The sequence below is a fragment of the Ursus maritimus genome, unplaced genomic scaffold (genome assembly GCF_017311325.1).
Source record: "Ursus maritimus isolate PB19 unplaced genomic scaffold, ASM1731132v1 scaffold_5, whole genome shotgun sequence".
NCBI classification, from domain to species: Eukaryota; Metazoa; Chordata; class Mammalia; order Carnivora; family Ursidae; genus Ursus; species Ursus maritimus.
In genome coordinates this window covers 83766583-83786898 of record NW_024426663.1, presented here as the reverse complement: position 1 = coordinate 83786898, position 20316 = coordinate 83766583, and the positions used below count along the sequence as shown (strand labels likewise).

At 42.8% G+C, this 20316-nt stretch overlaps 1 protein-coding gene across 1 annotated transcript; it reads left to right on the top strand.

Moving 5' to 3' along the window:
* Positions 1-9531: 9531 nt before the first annotated feature.
* Positions 9532-19631, top strand: LOC103680370 (protein FAM71C-like). The gene is made up of 6 exons (XM_008709905.2): positions 9532-9776; positions 10790-10966; positions 13039-13241; positions 13753-14014; positions 14772-15358; positions 16655-19631. Exons 2-6 carry the CDS (start codon positions 10811-10813, stop codon positions 16710-16712), a joined length of 1266 nt encoding a protein of 421 aa, XP_008708127.1. The 5' UTR covers positions 9532-9776; positions 10790-10810; the 3' UTR covers positions 16713-19631.
* Positions 19632-20316: the final 685 nt, after the last annotated feature.

Below are 20316 nucleotides of genomic sequence, written 5' to 3'. Positions count from 1 at the left end.
TAATGTTATTCTCAGGAGTAGAATTTAGTGGTTCATCACTTATGTACAACATTCATTGCTCATGACAAGTGCCGTCCTCAATACCCATCTACCTTTTAACCTATCCCCCTACCCACCTCCCCTCCAGTAACCCTCAATTTGTTCTCTACAGTTAAGAGCCTGTTTTCTGTTGCTTCTCTTTTTTTGTCTTTTCCCCCTATGTTCAACTGTTTTGCTTGTGAAATTCCACATATGAGTAAAACCATATGGCATTTGTCTTTCTCTGACTGACTTATTTCAGTTAGCGTAATACGCTCTAGCTCCATACACCTCATCGTAATTGGCAAGATTTCATTATTTTTTATGGCTGAGTAATATTCCACTGCATGTATACCACTTCTGTATCCAGTCATCAGTACATGGACAATTGGGTTCTTCCTGAAATTTGGCTGTTGTTGCTAATGCTGCTATAAACATCCAGGTGCATGTATCCCTTTGAATCAACATTTTTGGCACTCCTTTGATATATACTTATTAGTGTAATTGCTAGATCATAGCATGGTTCTACTGTCAATTTTAAGGAAATTCCATAGTGTTTCCCAGAATGGATGTGCCTGTTTGCATTCCTACCAACAATGTAAGAGGGTCCCCCTTTCTCTGCATCCTCACAAACACCTATTGTTTATTGTGTTGTTGATCGGGGAAAAAGATTTACAACAGCCATGTTTTGGGTTTTGAAGGAGAAAACAAAACAAAACAAAATACTTTATTGATATTATAAAAAACAATTAATGACAAACATAAAGGAACTTATTAATAGTAAAATAATAGTAGGGGTCTTGTTTTTTTTTATACATTCTGAAACCCTATGTTTTTTTATTGAAACATTTAGTCCATTTACATTTAAGTATTATTGATAGATATGTATTTAGTGACACTTTATTATTTGTTTTGTCATTGTTTCTGGAGTTTTTCCCTTTTCCTTTCTAGTCTTTGTCACTTTTGGTCTTTCTTTCTAACTGAAAGGGACCCCTTTAATATTTCTTTTAGGTCTGGGTTGGTGATCATGAACTCCTTTAATTTTTGTTTGTCTGGGAAACCCCTTATCTCTCCTTCTATTCTGAATGATAACCTTGCTGGATAGAATATTCTTGGCTGCAGATTTTTCCCATTCAGCACACTGAATATATGGCATTCTCCACTGGCTTTCCAAGTTTCTGTGGAGAGATCTACAGCTAGCCTCATGCATTTTCCCTTTTAAGTTAGGGACTTCTTTTGTGTTACTGCTTTTAGGATTCTTTTTTTTTTTTATATATACATGCATTTTACAAGTTTAAGTACATTGTGTCTTGGTGTTGGCCTTTTTTTTTTATGGGAGTTCTCTGCTCCTCCTGGATTTGAATGTTTCTTTCCTTCCCCAGATTATGGAATTCTCAGCCTTTATTTCCTTATTCCCTCAAATGAACCTTCTGCCCTCTTTGCTCTCTTTTCTTCTGGAATTTATATAATACAAATATTATTATGTTTGATGGAGTCACTGAGTTCCTCAGTCTATTCTTGTGATCCATAGTTCTTTTTTTCTGTTGTTCAGCTTAATTATTTTTCATTATTTTGTGTTCTATACCATTTATTCATTCATCTGCTTCTTCTAACATTCTGTTCATTACATCCAATCTGTTTAGTACAACAGTTGCATTTTAATTTCTGATTGACTGTCGCTTTAAATTCTCCATCAGGCATATTACTTATATCTCTTTCAATTAGAGATCTGGCCATGACCATTACTTGTTCTTTCTTTCAGGGTGAATCCTTCCATCTTGACATTTTGTCTAAGTCTCTGCCTTCTTCTCTCTGTTAGAAAAGCCCTTTATGAAGGAAAAAGAAAAGAAAAGAAAAGAAAAGAAAAGCCCTTTATATTTCCTGCTTCAGAATGTAATGGCTATATGAAGAGGTCATATAGTGCCTAGGGCCTAGCATTACAGGGAGTGTCTCCAATGTGTGCTGTCAGCGCTCTGCTGCTGTGTTTCAGCTGCTCTATCCTTCAGGCCAGTCATCTGAAGGGACTCTCATTACCTGCAGTGGCCAGTGTTTGTTTGGACCTTGGGCAAAATGTGGTGAGTTTCAACTATGTTTGCTCTGGTCTGCTTGTTAAATAAGACCTGATGCCATTTCATTAGAAATGAAGCCTTTCACAACTCACTGATTGGGAGACATGGTATGTGCACAGCTTTCGCTGGTCTTCTGGGGGAGGGATGCACTGTTTGGGGACTTAGACCCACTTGACTGAGAAAAGCAGTAGCAACAAAAAGGAGAAGGGAGGGACTTGGTGTAAGCAAGTTAGGCAGCCAGTGTTAGCACTGTGCTGGTTTATGCTGATGGGTGGGGGGAGGAAATGACACCAGTCTGCTCCTTTGTTCCTGGAGAGGGGACTCTGTGCTTGCTAGTCTCAGGGAAGCACTTCCAAAAGAATGAATAATCCCCCTGTGCATCCCAGACATTTTTCAGATCACAGTTTCCATGCCTTCTGTCTCTGGGTTCCTGGTCTACCTGGAGCAACGCGGGGCACTTTGGGCTTTAAAATCCCAGAGAAGTCTGCTAACTTTTAAAAGTCAAAAGTCAAACCTTCCCAAAACTTAGGGAAATGTTGTGACTATGTGATGTGGCTTCTGTGAGAGGCTGTTGGTACACTGGGACTGAAAGAGGTTTGACCAAGAAGGACAGTCACACCAGAGCTCAGGGGCATGGTTGTTGGAGCATTCAGTTGAGGCAGCCAGTTTGGGGGCAAGAAGCCCTCAGCTGGTGTCTCTGAACCGACTCTGAAGGTTGAGGGAGGGAAATGGCACCAGCAGACTCTTTTATCCTTGGAGAGCTATCTTTGTGGATGCCACATATCACAGCTGCACTCCAAGAAGAGCAAACTATCTCTCCTCCATGGGCCTTACACATTCAGATCATGCTGTCTACCCTGGGTTGTTTGCCTGTCTTCTTTCCAGGAATAGGGAAGAACCCTCAGGGCTCTATTCCAGCCAAGCCCTCTGACCTTTAAAACTCCAGTCTTTGAGCCCACTGGTTACAAAAAAAAAAAATCATAAAAATAACCCCCTCTCATTTTCCCAGCCAGTGGTTTTGATAAAGTGTTCTCCTTGTACATTCTGCTGTGTGCCTCTCTCTCCTGCCTTTCTCTGTGACAGGGATCCCTCCCCTCTGCAACACCTGTGATCAGTTTCTTCCTAAAACCATGTCTTCACACATCCTACCTTACTGGATGTGGCTTCTTCTCTCCCTCAATTTCCTGGGTATTCAGAATGATTTAACAGTTATCTAGTGTTCTAGAGACAAGACAAGCTTAAGATCCTCCTACTACCCTGCCTTTTTAGCTCTCCCAAAATCCTCCTAATTAAATGAAATTTAGGGAACACACTCCAACTAATTGAATGAGATTGGCATGAACATGGAATAAAAAGTATATATGAAGAGCATTAATAACAAAAAGCTTCTGAACAGCCAAGGGAACAGTCAAAAAAAACTAAGAGGCAGCCCACGGAATGGGAGAAGATATTTTCAAATGACACTACAGATAAAAGACTGGTATCCAAGATCTACAAAGAATCTCAGTCTCAATACACAAGAAACAAATAATCCAATTGAAAAATGGGCAGAAGATATGAACAGACACTTTTCCAATGAAGACATACAAATGGCTAACAGACACATGATAAAATGACTTTTAAAAATTAGCCATCAGGGAAATTCTAATCAAAACCACCTTGAGATACCACCTTAAGCCAGTTAGAATGGCAAAAATGGACAAGGCAGGAAACAACAAATGTTGGAGAGGATGTGGAGAAAGGGGATCTCTCTTACACTGTTGGTGGGAATGCAAGTTGGTACAGCCCCTTTGGAAAACAGTGTGGAGTTCCCTTAAAAAGTTAAAGATTGAGCTACCCTATGATGCAGTCACTGCACTGCTGGGTATATACCCCAAAGATACAGACGCAGTGCAGAGAAGGGCCATATGCACCCCAATGTTCATAGCAGCATTGTCCACAATAGCTAAATTGGGGAATGAGCCGAGATGCCCTTCAACAGATGACTGGATTAAGAAGATGTGGTCCCTATATACCACGGAATATTACTCAGCCATAAAAAAGTATGATTTCACAACATTTGGAGCAATATGGATTGGACTGGAGGAGATAATGCTAAGTGAAATAAGTCAAGCAGAGAAAGACAATTATCATATGGTTTCACTCATTTATGGAACATATGAAATAGGAAGATTGGTAGGAGAAGAAAAGGAAGAATGAAGGGGGGGTAACACAAGGGGGAATGAAGCATGAGAGACTATGGACTCTGGGAAACAAACTGAGGGCTCCAGAGGGACAGGGGGTGGGGGATTGGAATAAGCTGGTGATGGGTATTAAGGAGAACACGTATTGCATGGTGCACTGGGTGTTATACGCAAGTAATGAATCATGGAACATTATATCAAAAACTAGGGATGTACTGTATGGTGACTAACATAACATAATAGAAAATTATTATTAAAGAAATGAAAACATCTTTGAAGTTTCAAATTAGGGAAGTACAAACTAACCCATCCCTCATTGTGGCTATTCACTTAACGAATGGCTTCTCTCCCTTATAGATGACACCAGGACAATGATTTTTTTTCCTTCCAAATTTAAGTCTGCTATTTGGCCTCACCCATTTGGTAGTCCATCTAGACATCTAGTTCTCATTTCTTTGACTCTTTTCTGTATTGTCTTTTTTTTTATCTCATTTTTTGTAGCCATATTTTGGACCCTGTTGTCATCCATAATGGAACCATGTTTCAAATTACTAAATTGGATAGCTAAATTACTAAATATCACATTTTATCAATCCCTATGGGTGAAATAACTATGACAATAGCAGTTTTAAATTTTAACCTATATCTCATTGTTTGCTCTTTATAATCTGAGACACTAACAACCGTCACTCCTTTGCCCTTATGTCCAACTATGCTGACAGAGCTAAGCCTCAATGCAAACTCAACCTGCCTTCCAACATACGCATCAGAGTCCAAACAACAGCTGAGTGATCTTAAACAAAAGTACACAAACAGGTAGGACAGGGTCATAATAAGTTGATCATATCCTACTCTCTACACACTTACTTTTGATGCCAAATCCACCTTTGTCTTTAGTTAGTTGTCAATTTCAATTTCTAAAAGGAGTATGAAATGCCTTTGCCATTTTGTTAAAACCCCATAATCACTTTTGTATAGTAAAAAGAGCTGAGGACATTATCTCAGAATTGGAAGATGAAGTGTAATCCACATAAGTTCCCATGTTAGAGGTGGCACGTTATCTTGCCTCCATTTCTTTAAATGCTCATCAGATTGCAATGATCCTCTTTCCCTCCTACAGTAAATACTTTTCCTATTGAATCTGGATATCTCCACATCTTTCCTAGTTCCCTTCCTTTTCAGTCTCAGGCTATCAGTAAACACTTTGTATCGTACATTCATATTTTTGTTCACAATTGGATACTTACCACAAGTGTTCAAACTCACTTAGACAATAAAATCTTCCATCTAACAAAAACACACATAGCCTTTGAACATCACACCTTTTCTCACCTCTTCACAAATGTGCTTCTGGGTAATTTTTGGCATGTACAATTGCTTCCAATTCTTTACAAAACCATTTTCCTCTCCCACTGTCACTTGTATGGTGTGTACCATCCCTAGAGCAAATAATCCACCCTTTTCAGGAAAACAGTAAATCTGTGTTGAGAACTTTTATGGAAAATTCTTAATTCTCACTTTCCACATTTAATGTGTCTTCCTTCTGAGATCCTTCATCCCTTATTAGAGTCTGCTTAACCACCTTATAAATGTTCTCCCAACTCTGTGACTGTTCTTTCTTATTTCCCCCTTTTTTGGGCTCCTCTTCCATCACTTAAAATTTATGTTTTGAATCCCTTCTGTGCTTGCTCATTTATCTATTTGTGTTTACACACTCTTGTTGAAAAATTTTATTTATCCCCATATTTTCAAATATCATCTATATGTTAAAATCTTGCAAAATTTTAACTACAGATCAGCCACAACTTTAAGCTCCAGAACCATATAGCCAATTCTCCACTTGATGCACAAATGATGATCATGGTGTTCTGAAGTCTCTTATATGTGTATAAATACTCTTTTTTTTCCTCTCAACATGCAGAGCCCAGGATGTTTATTACCACCAGACATGCACAACAAATGTTAAAGGGATTCCTTCTGGTTGAAATGAAAGGATGATAGATAGTTAGTATCTCTAAGTCATATGAAGCTATAAAGATCTCTAATAAAGAGAAACATAGAACACAGTAGTATAATTTGGTATTTAACTCTACTTATTATTTATTTTGACTTAAAATGGAAGCACATTAAAATAATTTTAAATATATATTCAATGTAAGTCAGCATTGTGGTGGCATGAGATTTCCCTCCTTTGCACCCCTCTCTTTATTATTAATAATGAGATTAATACACAGACATACCCTGTGGAAGTGGTCGGACCCACTACTAAACTTCAAGGGATGTGGGAGAAGTCTCACCCACTTGTACATCTGCTTACAGGTAGACAGACCTAGGTATAGGTGTTAGTAAGAGCAAGATTCAACAAACCTGCCCCAAGCACTCTCAGATGTAGCTGGGAAAATACTAGAGACTGCTGACTTGGACAGACACCCATGGATAAGAAAGAATTTGCAGCCATACGAACTCACCAAAGGGAGATTCCAGAATGCTACTGGAGCAACATCACCTGATACCAAAGCCAAATAAGGACACTACAAGAAAAATAAAACTATAAGCCAATGTCCCTGATGAATGTAGATGTCAAAGGAACAAATGGAGACCCAAGAAATAAACTCCCACATATACAGTCAACTAAATATTTGACAAGGGAGCCAAGGAAACTAAATGGAGAAAGGATAGTCTCTTCAACAAATGGTGATGGGAAAACTGGATAGCCATATATACAGAAAAATGAATTTGTACCTCTATCTTCCATCACTCACAAAAATTATATGACACAGATTAAAGACGTAACCTAAGATCTGAAACCTTAAAACTTCTTCTTCAACAACAACAACAACATGAAAGACACTCTCTGACACTGGTTTTAACAAGGGTTTTTTGGATATGACACCAAAGTACAAGTAACAAAAGTAAAAACAAGTGGGACTACATCCAACTAAAAAGCATTTGCACAGCAAAAGAAACAATCAGCAAAATAAAAAACACAACCTATGAAATATGTATGTATGTATCTATCTATCTATCTATAATACAACTCAATAACAAGAGCAAACAATCTGATCAAAAAATTGGTACAGGAACTCAACAGAATTTTTTTTCTAAAGAAGGTATCCAAATAGTCAACAGATAAGTGAAAAGATGGTCAACATCACCAAGCATCAGGGAAATGCAAATCAAAATGACCATGAGATATCACCTCACACAACTGGAATGTTGGAAAGGCTATCATGAAGAAGACAAGAGATAATCAGCGTCGGGGAGAATGTGGGGAAAATGGAACCCTTGTGCACTGTTAGTAAAATGTAAATTGGTTCATTTAATATGGAAAGCAGTTTGGAAGTTCCTAAAACAATTTTAAAAAAAGGAAAAAGAAAAAGAACTCCCATATGATCCAGTAATCATACGTTGAGGAATATAGAGGAAGGAGATGGTGTCAGTATCTCAAAGAAAATACTTCACTCTTACATTCACTGAAGCATTATTCACAACAGTTAGGATATGGACACAACATAAGTGTTTCTCAATGAATGGATGGATAAAGAATATGTGGTGTTTACATGTGATGGAATATTATTGGGGTATGAAAAGGAAAGCATTTGGAGTATCACTGATGTACTTTAAGGGCATTATGCTAAGTGAGATAAGTGAGAGAAAAACAAACACTGTGTGACATCACTTATATATGACATCTAAAAAAGCCAAATTTGTAAAACCAGAGAGTAGAATGATGATTAACATGGGTGGGATGGGGGCGCCTGGGTGGCTCAGTCCTTAAGCCTCTGCCTTCCGCCCAGGGTGTGATCCCAGAGTCCTGGGATCGAGCCCCACATCGGGCTCCCTACTCCTCTGGGAGCCTGCTTCTTCCTCTCCCACTCCTCCTGCTTGTGTTCCCTCTCTCGCTGGCTGTCTTTCTCTGTCAAAATAAATAAAATCTTAAAAGAAAAAAAAATGGGTGGGATGGGGTGGTAAGGAGATGGTAAGGGCTACAAACTCCTAACGGGTAGTAAATAAATTCTGGCAAACTAATGCACAAGCAGAAGGAAGGGAATAATAAAATATTATAACCAAGATGAATAAAATAGAGAATGCAGAATAAAGAAAATCAAGGAAGGCCCAGCTCTGAAGTTGTCATCTTGCCCTGCCCTCCACCCCAGCTAGGTGTGCCTGGGAGGAAGATCCAGGGAGGGCTAGGACATGGCACAGTGGGGACAACTTCACTCCTCACCAATAGGTCCCAGCCCTAAAGAGACTGAAGAGTCCTTACGGGGTAAGGCTCTTTGACAGAGGTAGCCTGAGCCTGGACTACTTCTATCTTTATATTTGTCATTCCTTGGTGAGAGGAGAAGCCATGCTCCTTGGATTTACTCTGCACAGTCCCCTAGGAGTCACTGTTTTTCTGTAGGGCGGATTTGCACTGGGACTCCACCATGGGTCTGTCGTCCTCTAGACTAGACTGTGTGTTGGTAGATGAGACCCTGCTGTCCACTGAAATAAAGTCAACCTCAAAGTAGGTCAGTGGATGGTTTATTCCTTCATTTGCTGAGGACTATAGCCACAGAGACACACTTTCAGAACGTTGTGAAGAGCTGCTGAAACTTGTTAGCTAGAGGGGATTATGAATTCAAATGGACAAGACCTAATGAGTTCTTGCCAGCAGTTCTCCAAATACTTGCTCTTCACAAGGTAATATTTGTTCAGTCTAAAAAATAAGGGTTTTTGATTTCCACATAGACACTCGAAAGACCCTGAAGTCATCTTAACACACTATGTTTCTATCCTATCTGTTCAAAAAGCACCGTTTGCATGCTTTCACTTAACTGGTTTTCTGGTTCTCCCTGATTTCCAGATTTCCTTTACCTGACCTGAGACAGTCACAGAAGGCTGAAGTCAGTTACCTGCTGCAGTTTTAGTGCACAATGCAAGGAGATGGAAATTAGCAGAAGACAAAGACGGGCGGGGACACCTTTCTGCCACCTTTTCTGTAAAGCCAAGAAGGCTCACTTTCCCATTCGTGCTCCCTCCAGCACCAAACATCCGACCCGTTTCTTGTGCAGTCTACTTGTGTGTATGCGTCACCGACCTAGCGCTCTCTGGCTGCCAGGCTCCAGGCAGGCAGTGACTGCGCTTGCGCTCCTGCTGCCCGCCCTTAAAGGGGCGTGCACTGTGCTGGCCGCATTTGCGCAAGCGCTCCAGTTTCCTTTAGTCCACAGACCCTGCGCAGGTGGTGTCCGCGCATGCGCTCTCCTTGCCTGTCCGCCGAGGGCTGCCCTTTCCCTGCGGAGGCAGGGACTGGGTCTGCGCGTCTTTTGCTGTGGTTTCCGTCTTGGGTTGGAGGTGTTTGTGCGGAATGATGTCCCTTTCTGAGGGGGCGGCTGTGGGAATGAGGACACAGTGTTGTATGATGGCTCCAGGTCACAATGGACGGTTGAAAGGCAGCCCGTGCGGCGGTGGAGAGGCGGGAGTTCCAGGGGACACGCTGGTGGGGAGTGTGTTCAGGGGAAAGGTGGGAGCGCCTGGGCAGCTGGGGCGGCCGCTCCACCTCGGATATCAGAGGTCGGGTCTGGTGCTGCCTGGCGGTGCCTATCCAGAGGCCAAGTCGTCAGTCCGCAGTCTTCTCCACGGGGCTGCGGGGCCCAGGGAGGGGGTACCCTGCGTGGGGTAGTGACAATGGGGTGGCAACGCCAAGACTGTGACTTAGACCAGGGTTAGGTGAGCCTGACCCTGGGTTAGGTGTCCCCCTTCGTGGGAGAGCCCAGGAGGAGACACCTGGAAAGGGGTGGGGGAGAACCTCATCAGGACTGGGATTCTGGGTGGAAAGCCCCAGGAGGCGAGCGCAGGAAGGCTGTTGGAGAGAACCTTACAGGACGGACTCTGACCAGGACATGGGACACTCTGGACCAGAGTAGGGACCTCGACTGGGGTCAGGGTGGGGTTGATCCTGACCCTGACCAAGGAGGGAGGGAACAGGGGTCTAAATGGAAAGCCTTCCAGAAGGTAGAAAAAGTGAAAAGCTCAGATCCAGTGGTTTGTCTTTGCTTGGATAGACGTGATGGCCATTTTTTTTGGATGCAGTGAATCCACGGTGAAAGTAGTCAACTGTTGTCAGCCTGGGTGGGGTGTGTGTGAAAGTTTGGGGTCTCTGAGAGTCAGGAGTCAGCAAGGCCTCTCCACAAAGTTGTAGAGGTTGTTCACTGCACAAGGCAGCTGGCTGAGGAGTGAGGATGAGGGTCCACACTCTGGCCTGCACTGTTTACTGAGTTGTGCAGTTATCTTGGTGCTGGTCCGCCTCAGCTAAGAGGAAAGGGTGCCTTCCTCCCATTCCCAGATGGGCATTGTCTGCTAACTGCTAGCAAACCCTGGGCAGGCGGGGTGGAGGGCATATCTGCCCAGAGGACCCCTGTGTCTTAATCACTCCATGGCAGGATGCGTATGCTAACTGTGCCAGGGGTTGTGCGGCAGTGCTGGGGAAACATTCTAAGTAACAGGGACAAGAAATAACCTGCCTCCTCTTTTCAGGTGTCTTAGTGCAAGGGAGCCATGGACAGCAGCATGGAGTCACCAGATCCCAGCTGCCAAAGCTGCCATATTCTTCCCATGTTCAACAGCTCGGTGGGGAAGCTGCAGCAGCTTCTGGGCAATGGAGAGTATGTGCTACTGAAGAACATACCCATATTTGAGAGTGACTTTATCCAGGTGAATTAGCCCATCCTCCCCTTTCTCCCCGAGTTATGTATCTGGTCCCCCCTTCTCCCCCTTCTCCCTGATTCATGTGTGTGTCCCCCTTCTCCCTCCTCCTCCCTGATTCATGTGTGTGTCCCCCTTCTCCCCTTCTCCCTGATTCATGTATGTGTCTCCCTTCTCCCCCTTCTTCCTGATTCATGTGTGTGTCCCCCTTCTCCCCCTTCTCCCTGATTCATGTGTGTGTCCCCTTCTCCCTCCTCCTCCCTGATTCATGTGTGTAGCCCCCCCCCCCCCCCTCTGCTTCTTTCATCCCTTTCATTCTTTCCTTCCCACAACAACTTATCAAAGACCTGTTATGTGCTGATTGTGCCAAGATGTCTTCGGTGACATTGCAACCCAGTAGAGGAAAGCAAAAGTTTTGTTTTGTTTTGTTTTTGCACTTCCTGATTTATCCACCAAGTTTTATCAGATGGTTGCCCTTTGCCATACTTGTGGTCATTATTCTCATGCAGGTTTTGTTTCTTCGTGTGTACTTATTAAACATTTTATGACTCTTGGAGATGCAGTGTGGTCTTGAATTGGATGTGTGGACTTGGAACATGATGTCCTGCCGGTTGGGGCATATGCGGCTTCCTTTTTCTCCCTCATTGTGTTTTGTAGGAACGTGAGGCTCCAGATATCCTGAAACCGTATTTATATGGTTCTCTCCAGTATCCATAGAAATTTGGTGTCCATTTCCTGTGAGCCTCACAACAACCTACTTATGTAGGCAGAACAGAGATCCCCATTTTACTCAGGAGCAAACTGAGTTCCAGAGAGTGAGGTGACTTTCCCAGACTGTCAAGTGGCTGAGGGCCCAGGTTTCTGGCTTTCAGCTTAGGGAGTTTCTACTCTACACGGCTTTCAGGATGATGGTGTGGGTTGTGGCATAGCAGTACGAACCAGACTTTAGTGTGAGCAACCACACACCTTGTGAGTGTGACAGAAGAGTAGATGAGAGCAGACACATGAGAATCAACCCGGGAGCTCCACGACTGTACATGTCACTGATTCTCAACCTTGGCCGGTCCTTGGAATTAACCTGGAAAGTGTAGAAAACACTGATGCCCAGCGTTTTCTGGAGACCCACTCTCAAGATTCTGGTGTAATGACCTGGGCAGTCTGGGCAGCAGGATGCTGCAGAGCTCCCAGTTTATTGAAATGTGTAGGCAGGATTCAGAGCCAGAAAACTCACATAGACACAAGACGTAGATTATTGTTCTCGCTCAACTATTCTCGCTCAAGAGTTAGGTGTAAGTGACGGGGGTTACGCCCCTTTATCTTTAAATTTTTCGTGAATCTTTTAGGAACTTGGACATTTGCTTGTGTAACCATGGCACAATTTCATGAAATTTGCTGTTGATAGAATGCTATCATAGTAGTGAGTGTTTACATTTTCTCAGTTCTCCCAATAATGTAGCTGTATTTCCCGATCCGGGATCATGTATTACACTTGATTGTAACAACTTTTTACTCCTTGAGGCCAGAGTGATCCCTTTGCATTTCATGGTTTTTTGCATTGGTATTTTTGAGGTGAAAAGCTGTTTTTTGTTTTAATAAAATGTCTATTTTGCAAAAAAAAAAAAAGAAAAAGAAAAACAAACAAACTACGTTTGTTTACTCCAAGACACTGGGAGGTACTTGCGTTGTGCAGTCTGTTGCAACTGAAATTGTGGTGAGCAACTTTGTCCATCACATGTGGGCGTGTGCATGTCAATGCAGAACACATTTGCAGAGGTTGGATTGCTGGGTCTTAGGCTGTGCCTGCACTTACTGTTTTAATGGTGGACATGAGCGCTTCTAAGTACAAAAGCACGTGATCGCAGGCACATTGAGGAAAGGGAGTTTGGCTCCTGTGAGAGGTCAGATTGGAGAGGGAGGTATGAATCCGTTCTGTTGGTATGGCACGTGGCTTGAACTACATCCCGCTGGTCTTTGCCGCACACCGAGAACTGTGGTAGCCACTTTATTTAGGAGTGGAGCAGAGGAGGACAGATAGAAGAGCGTGTGAGACAATGCCGCTTTCCTCTTTCTTCCAACAACAGATCAACAGAAGAGGAGAAGTGATTGATGTGCACAACACTGTGCAGGTGGTGACGGTGGGCATTGCCTGTACCAGCCACCACCTCACAATGCCTGACGTCATGCTGCTGGCACAGCCGGCTGTGAGCTGCATGGTCAATGCCAGAAATGACCAAGATACCCAGAGAAAGGACCTCAGGTCGACAAAGAGCTTGGAGCTGACCAGGCGAGTCCGGGAATATAGGACATATGCAGAAGGGGCAAGACCAGCAAGCACCTGATTCACCATAACACAGAGCCCAGAGCGAGAGAGCTTCCCCTGCACGGCCAGCAACTGTGGTGTGGATTCAGAGGAGGAGAAATCAGACACATCTCTAGGAGCCGAGAAGGCTTTGTGGGGAAACTGGCTATCACTTATAGGAGAAGGGTTGTGGAACTAAGAGCAGGAAGAAAGACAGGAACACATAACCGCAGGCCTTCTGTGGCAGAGTGAGGGGCGGTTTTGGGAGGTGGTCAGCAGCCATAGTGGTGTTGTTTGAGGTCCAGCGAGCTAAGTGCTATACTCCAAATTAAGGCTGCACCTATCAGTAATGAGGAGGTGGACATAAGAGATGAACTCTAGTGGACAGGATTTCGCAAATCCTTTAGGAGAGAAATAGATTCTGACTGGCCCAAAAGACTCCCTCCCTCTTCCCATTTGTCTCAACCTAATCCCCCACTTCTTTGCTCCCCAACAGGCTGCTTCCTTTGAAGTTTGTAAAGTTATCCATCTATAATCATGAAAAAAAACAATTCCACTTGAAGCTTGCCACTGGCCGCTCTTTTTACCTCCAGCTGTGCCTTCCTTCAGATGCAAAAGAAGATCTGTTTGCATGCTGGGAAGACTTAGTATACCTGCTGAGACCTCCAGTGGAGGCTTACAGTGGGACCCAGGCCCAACCTGCTGGTGACATGATCTCCATACCTGGGTTGGAGGCAGAGGACAGGAAGAGCCCAGCAGTAAGCCTTTGCATAGAGTCTTGGAGATGGGGCCAGGGTGATTTGGAAGAGCAGCTAAGGCTTTTTCAGGCTGTTCTCTGAGGCTCAGGAGGAGAAAGCATTGCCATTGGAAGAACTCAGGCCAAGTAAAGCACCATGTCTAGACCTTGCCACACTGGAAAGGTCCCAAGTGCTCCTGAATATCCAGGCCCCTTAGATGTCAGCTCCTCTGATCTCACAGCCAATGTTGTAATGCCCTCAACAGCACCCCCCCTGCCCAGGCCACTCTGGAGCAATTGCTCCTACAACCCAGGCAGTCCCATCTGTTGTGGGACACTTTCAAGTGTGAGAAAGTCCTTCCTTAACTGGAGCTGGGCACTGATTTTTTCTATCATCTGTAGCATGGCAGCATGCTTTGTGCACATGTGCACAATTTGTTACTAAATATGAGAATGTAAAATGAGCATAGCTCTTGGCCAGCAGTCTCACTCCTAGGAATCTATTTTGCAGAAAAGCTTACAAGTGTATAAAATATAAGTATGAGGATGCTCACTGAATGGCAATAGTGCTCTTCTGGCACTGGGACCATCTGCACAAAACTTGAGTGACCATTATGGGGGTGCCGTAGAGGGGATTCCTGCATCCACTGGACTTGATGACCTCAAAGTGTCTCCCAATTATAAGCTCTGGAGTGGTTCAGCTTCAAGAAGGCAAGTGACAGCCCCTTCTAGTCTCACTTACTTTCTTCTCTACTTCCCTGTTTCTCCTCTCGGCACAGGCCGCGGAGCTCCATGGACAAGGGGACCAAGATCAGGTCAGCACCAGGAGCCTTTCCACGGTCACTGATGTGTCTGGGGCCATGTCTCCAGCTTATACTGGTGGGGAAGGAAACCGACAACAAACTTCATACTGTCTGCGTAGGAACACACCGTCTGTCCTAATCCCAGCGTCTGCAGGGCCCGACCAAGGGGCAGCACCAGGAGCAGCAGTAACTCCCCAGGACAGCCTGAGTGTGGTTACAGGAGGGGAGACAATCCGCAGACCTGTTACGGACACCACTGAATGTCCAGAAGTGGGACCCTCCGTCTCAGCCTTTCAGAGTAAAGGCAACATGAGCAAACGGGATGGAAGCCAGAGAATCTCCCCAGTCCAGGCTGAAGCCCCAAGGAAGAGTAAGGAAAAGGCGAGGACTCCCACTAAAAGGGTTTACCATCTCAATAGGATGTGGGAAGGCAAATCATTCCTGAAATCACATGGAACCCCTCAGAGAGAGAAAAGAGAGAAACAGAGCAGTGTAAAGGAGCGAGGATATGGATCCCTACTCCAGGAATACATAAACCTCAGCTTCGCCCAAAAGAAGTCCAGGTGGGTGGCCAGATTTCTCTCCCTCCCTGCTTTCTGTTGGCCTTAATTCTATTTTCCATTTTGAGATGCCCAGTACTCAGGTGTGTGTGGTGAATCAGGATGAGTGAAACACTAGTTCTCTCCCTAAGGAGCTTGCAGTCCAGTAGAAGGGGTTGCACACTCCTTTACTCATCCTCTTCACTTGCTGCAAAGAATTGCACGTGCTAAATACTGGATGGTACAGGCAAACAAGCAGGACAATCAGAAAGGGATAGTATGAGTTTGATATGGTCTGGTCGTTTCCCTCTCTGAACTGTGAGCTCTGAGAGGACAGGGACATGCATGGCACCTGAGGAAGGAAACTGAAAGTCTTATTTCTTACCTCCTCTGTGCTGGCCCTGTGTGCACACATCTGATTCTCACAACCAGAAACAGTAAAGTCCTACTGATCTTAGTTTTACAGAGGAAGGAAATGGGGGTTCAAGAGGACATGGAGGGGGTTCATGGAGGACATGAGTAACTTGGACAAAGATGCACACACTGATGTGGATTTCAGTCTGTCTTTCTTGCATCTAACCTGTGTTCTTCCTCAGCACTTGGGAATTATTCTAATCATTAATTTGAAAGACAAAAATTAGTACTCTTAAAAAAATTCAGACTTGTGGAAAAATTGCCAAACAATCGTACAGTTTCCGTATATTTCTCCTCCAGCCCCCTCTCATAGTAACACTCTATCAGAGCCGGGGGATTAACATTACTATGTAATCATGACTCAGATAAACATTTGAATTGCATTGGCATTTCGGTTCCAGGATCCCACACTGCATTTACTGGTTATTTCTTTGCACAAACCTATTTTCCCTTAATTGTTCGCACCCTGCTTTTAGCATCCATCAGTGGATTTTGTCTGAAGTAGTTATTCTTGTGGTGTTTGCCTAATCCACTGTTAGAAAGAAGTATTCTTTCTCCCTCACTTATGCTTTTATTCAATTATTTATTTATGACATGGATATTTATTCTATGGGTTATAATCAACTTTTTTTTTTTTTTTTTTGCTTTGATTATTCTAACTAAGGTCAGTACAAACTCCTTTATGTTTTTTCCTGTGTTCCTTCAACAGGCCCCATCTTTTCTTTTAGCATTTCTGGCACTTCTAGATATTCCAAGGTCATATTTTCCCTGTCCCAGCTTTGTTTGTAATCAACTGCTTCTCCAGGGAGTTCCAGCTCTTTTTATGGGAAAATAGTGTTAATATGACAAAATATTGTCACTACATGGTACTTGTTTTGACTAGGGTTGTTCTATTATATTTTTCAGGTTATCTCAAAAATTGAGGAGGAGCTTGTCTAGAACTAGGTCAGGTAGGGTATCATAATCCAGAGATTGGTTTCCTTGTCCCAACCACTCTCGTGCAGCTTCTCCTAGTCTCCGAGGCAACATACTTTACCCATTCATGGAACTCAAGGATATCAACTAGAATGAATCTCAAATGTCAACACAGTTCACCCACCCATTTCAAAGATAGGGAAACATAATTTTCTTAAAGTGGGTCAATTTATTCATTTCTTGAAACAATTAAATACTTACTATGTACCCTGTGATAATAACTGGTATATATAAACAATTAGGTAGTGGGGAGTACATGCTGAGACACAGGGTATAGCTTATACAGTCTCATAGCGTGGAGATAGCTGGGTGAGTTTAGGAAGCTCACAGCTCAGTGTAATTGGAGCAGGAGATGCAAGGGTAAGATGTGGTCAGGTAGTCATGGGACTGGACCTGTAGAGATCTGGGAGACAGAGGAGTGATTTGACCACACCTGTGCTTAGAATGGTCACTGCGTAAGTGAGTATAGGACAATTGGAATCAGAGAAGCCAGTTAGGACTGTGGCCATGCAGGGGAAAGATGATAAAAGGCCTGAACAACATGTAGAGGGACGTGGGCATAGACACCATAGAACGTGGTGAAAGATTAGACAAATGAGTGAGGGATGATAGATAATATGAAATGACACACAGGTTTTCTACTTGACGGATAGATGGTAGTGCTGTTCACAGAGGTAGGGAGATACAAAAGGATGAGCAAATACAGTATTAATTAACTGAGTTTGGACAGATCGGACTTGGTCTTTGTATTTCAGGGTGTTCCAGTTTGATTGGACAATATCTGATGATTCATTTTTTTAAGATTTATTTATTAATTTTAGAGAGAGAGAGCAAGCGGGGGAGGGGCAGAGAGAGAGGGAGAGAGAATCCCAAGCAGACTTCCCGAGGAACACGGAGCCTGACAGGTCTCTGATCTCATGGCCCTGAGATTAGGACCTGAGCCAAAACCAAGAATTGGATGTTCAATCTACTGAGCCACCCAGATGCCCCTGACTCATTATTTTTTAAGTAAACATTGACTTCGTGCCTACTGTGTGTCACATTCTTTGCTCTGGACAGGGCAGGGTGAGGTCTGCAGCCTGGTGAACAAAGCCCATAGGGAGCTCACAGTTTCTGTAGTGAGATGGGTTGTATTAAGGGTATAAAAACTACAACATGGAGCAGAATTTGAGCAGTGCTTTTCCAGTACCACATCCTAGAGGAAAAGAAGAAACATATTCAAGAGACAGTCACTAGTCAAGTTTGGCTGAAGTACAGTGTGCCCATGAAGGAGACGATAAGATGGTTAAAATGGGTGGGTCCATATTGCCACATGCTTCAAATACCTTGGTTAGAAGTTTGTATTTGATTGTAGGCCTTTTCTTCTCTTTCTTTCTTTCTTTCTTTCTTTCTTTCTTTCTTTCTTTCTTTCTTTCTTTCTTTTTTTAAGGCAAGGAATGGTATGTTCAGTAGGTTTTTGGATCAGAATCCATCGGTGTATTAAGTGAGGGTAAAAATTAAGAATCTCTTCCTTTCCTCATTGTCTGTGGGATACCTTCATTGTGTATCATCCTGACTCATTTTCAGGAACTTAAAATTGAGCCCTCCAAATGGTTTTGTGTTCAGACCTTCAAGGCTCTCCATAATGTACATACAGCCTTACAAGGTTCTGAAAGTAAAAGTTTCAGTGAGATAGGCTCTTTACTAAGAAATAAAGCCCACTGTAGGTAAGGTAGGAGCAGTGTGGAGGAGAGTAGCATGGAAACTGTCATGCAGTCAGCAGAGCATGCTGAGGGCCTTGTCATCACTGGTACCATAACATCTGTGACCAAGAAGGCCACATCTATAACTGTGGGAGTCCATTATAAGACATACTGGGTCATGGAAAGAAAGCTATTTCGAGATAGCTTCCTTTTTGCATTGAATAAATAAGACTTGCCTTTTCACAATAAAACACTATTGTCTTTTTTCATTTACATGTTCCACAGTAATGACCTCAAAATATTTTGTGACTTCAACTAAGCTGTAGCCCAAGACCCTAGTTTCCTGCACAGCTCTACTCACACCTTTGCTCAATGGAGCCAACAGGAGTGCTGCTCCTTGCCTTAAGCACTGTCTGCCTTTGGTTCCTTGGGCTATACTGAAAGTCACATGTTGTTGGCTGGGAAGCACCTCCATTTCTCCTTCCTCATTCTCATCCCTCTGAAGGTCAGCTATCAGAGATGTTACATCTGTTAGACTAAGGAAGAATGGGACTTGTGTCCACTCAGGATATTCATGGGTGGGGGAGGAAGAGTACAGCCACATCTTTCAGTAATAAGAATAAATACAATCATCTAGAGGTAGCAATTTCACATCTAGGTCAATACCCTGAGGAAACTCCAACATATATTCCAGAAGGAAACTATGAGAATTCTGAAGCAAAGCACAAGAAATATCTCCCATGTTCATCAAATAAAGAATTAATAAATTATGGTATATACATAGTGGGATACTACACCACATTGGCAGCTGTGCACATTGCAATGGATGAATCACACTGCTGAATAAAAGAAGCAAGTTAAAAATTAGAATTTCATTTATAGAATGGTTTAAAAATGAGACCAAACAAGAGATGACTGCATATTTGGTAGTTTCCCTTGAGAAAGTTATCTCTGTGGTGGAAAAGAGGTGTCCTCTGGGAAATATACACAAGACGTTCAACAATGTTGGAAATTGTCCTATTTCATAAATAAGGTTTTGGATATACAGGTATTTAATTTTTATATTTTAACATTTCTGAAAGCAGGATGATCCCTAAGTGATATGGTTATCATCGCCTTAGAAATAACCAATTTATTTTAGTAGCTTTAGTTTTCATGTAGTTACAAGAGTAATATGTGTCAAAAATTAGTCTGAAGGATAACTTTTAATGAGTATGAAATAAAATTTGCAATAACAATAAATCATTATATTAGTTGGCAACTCTTTTATTTGTTATGCATAAAATAATATCTTTTGAACTGATAGCATTATAGTTCAAGTGAAATACTGATTTTTGCTTTAATCCATACATTCATGTTACATATATATACTTTTTTGCATATATGATATATTTTATGGTAAAGAATCTATTGTCTGTCTTCAATACCTTCATCTGTGTAGAGATACAAATATCTTTTTTTTTTTAAGATTTTATTTATTCATTGGATAGAGAGAGACACAAAGAGAGAGGGAACACCAGCAGGGGGAGTGGGAGAGGGAGAAGCAGGCTTCCTGCTGAGCAGGGAGCTGGATGCCGGACTCAATCCCAGGGTCCTGGGATCATGACCTGAGCTGAAGGCAGATGCTTGAAGACTGAGCCACCCAAGCACCCCGAGATACAAATATCTTTAATTTAGGACCACTCAACTGGGGAATATGAGGGATTGGGGCAGAGACTACTAGTTGACTACTCATTGTCCATTCTTGCTTTCCTTACTAATGACCTTAATTTAACTGGGAACAAGCCCCCACATAGCATTGGCTTCTTACTGCCTGAGGACAATTAGAGAAGCATGGTTTATTAATATTACTGGTAGGTGTTCCACTTTGTTGAGATGGACCTCTTCATTTTTCACCACGTTTTGAAAACA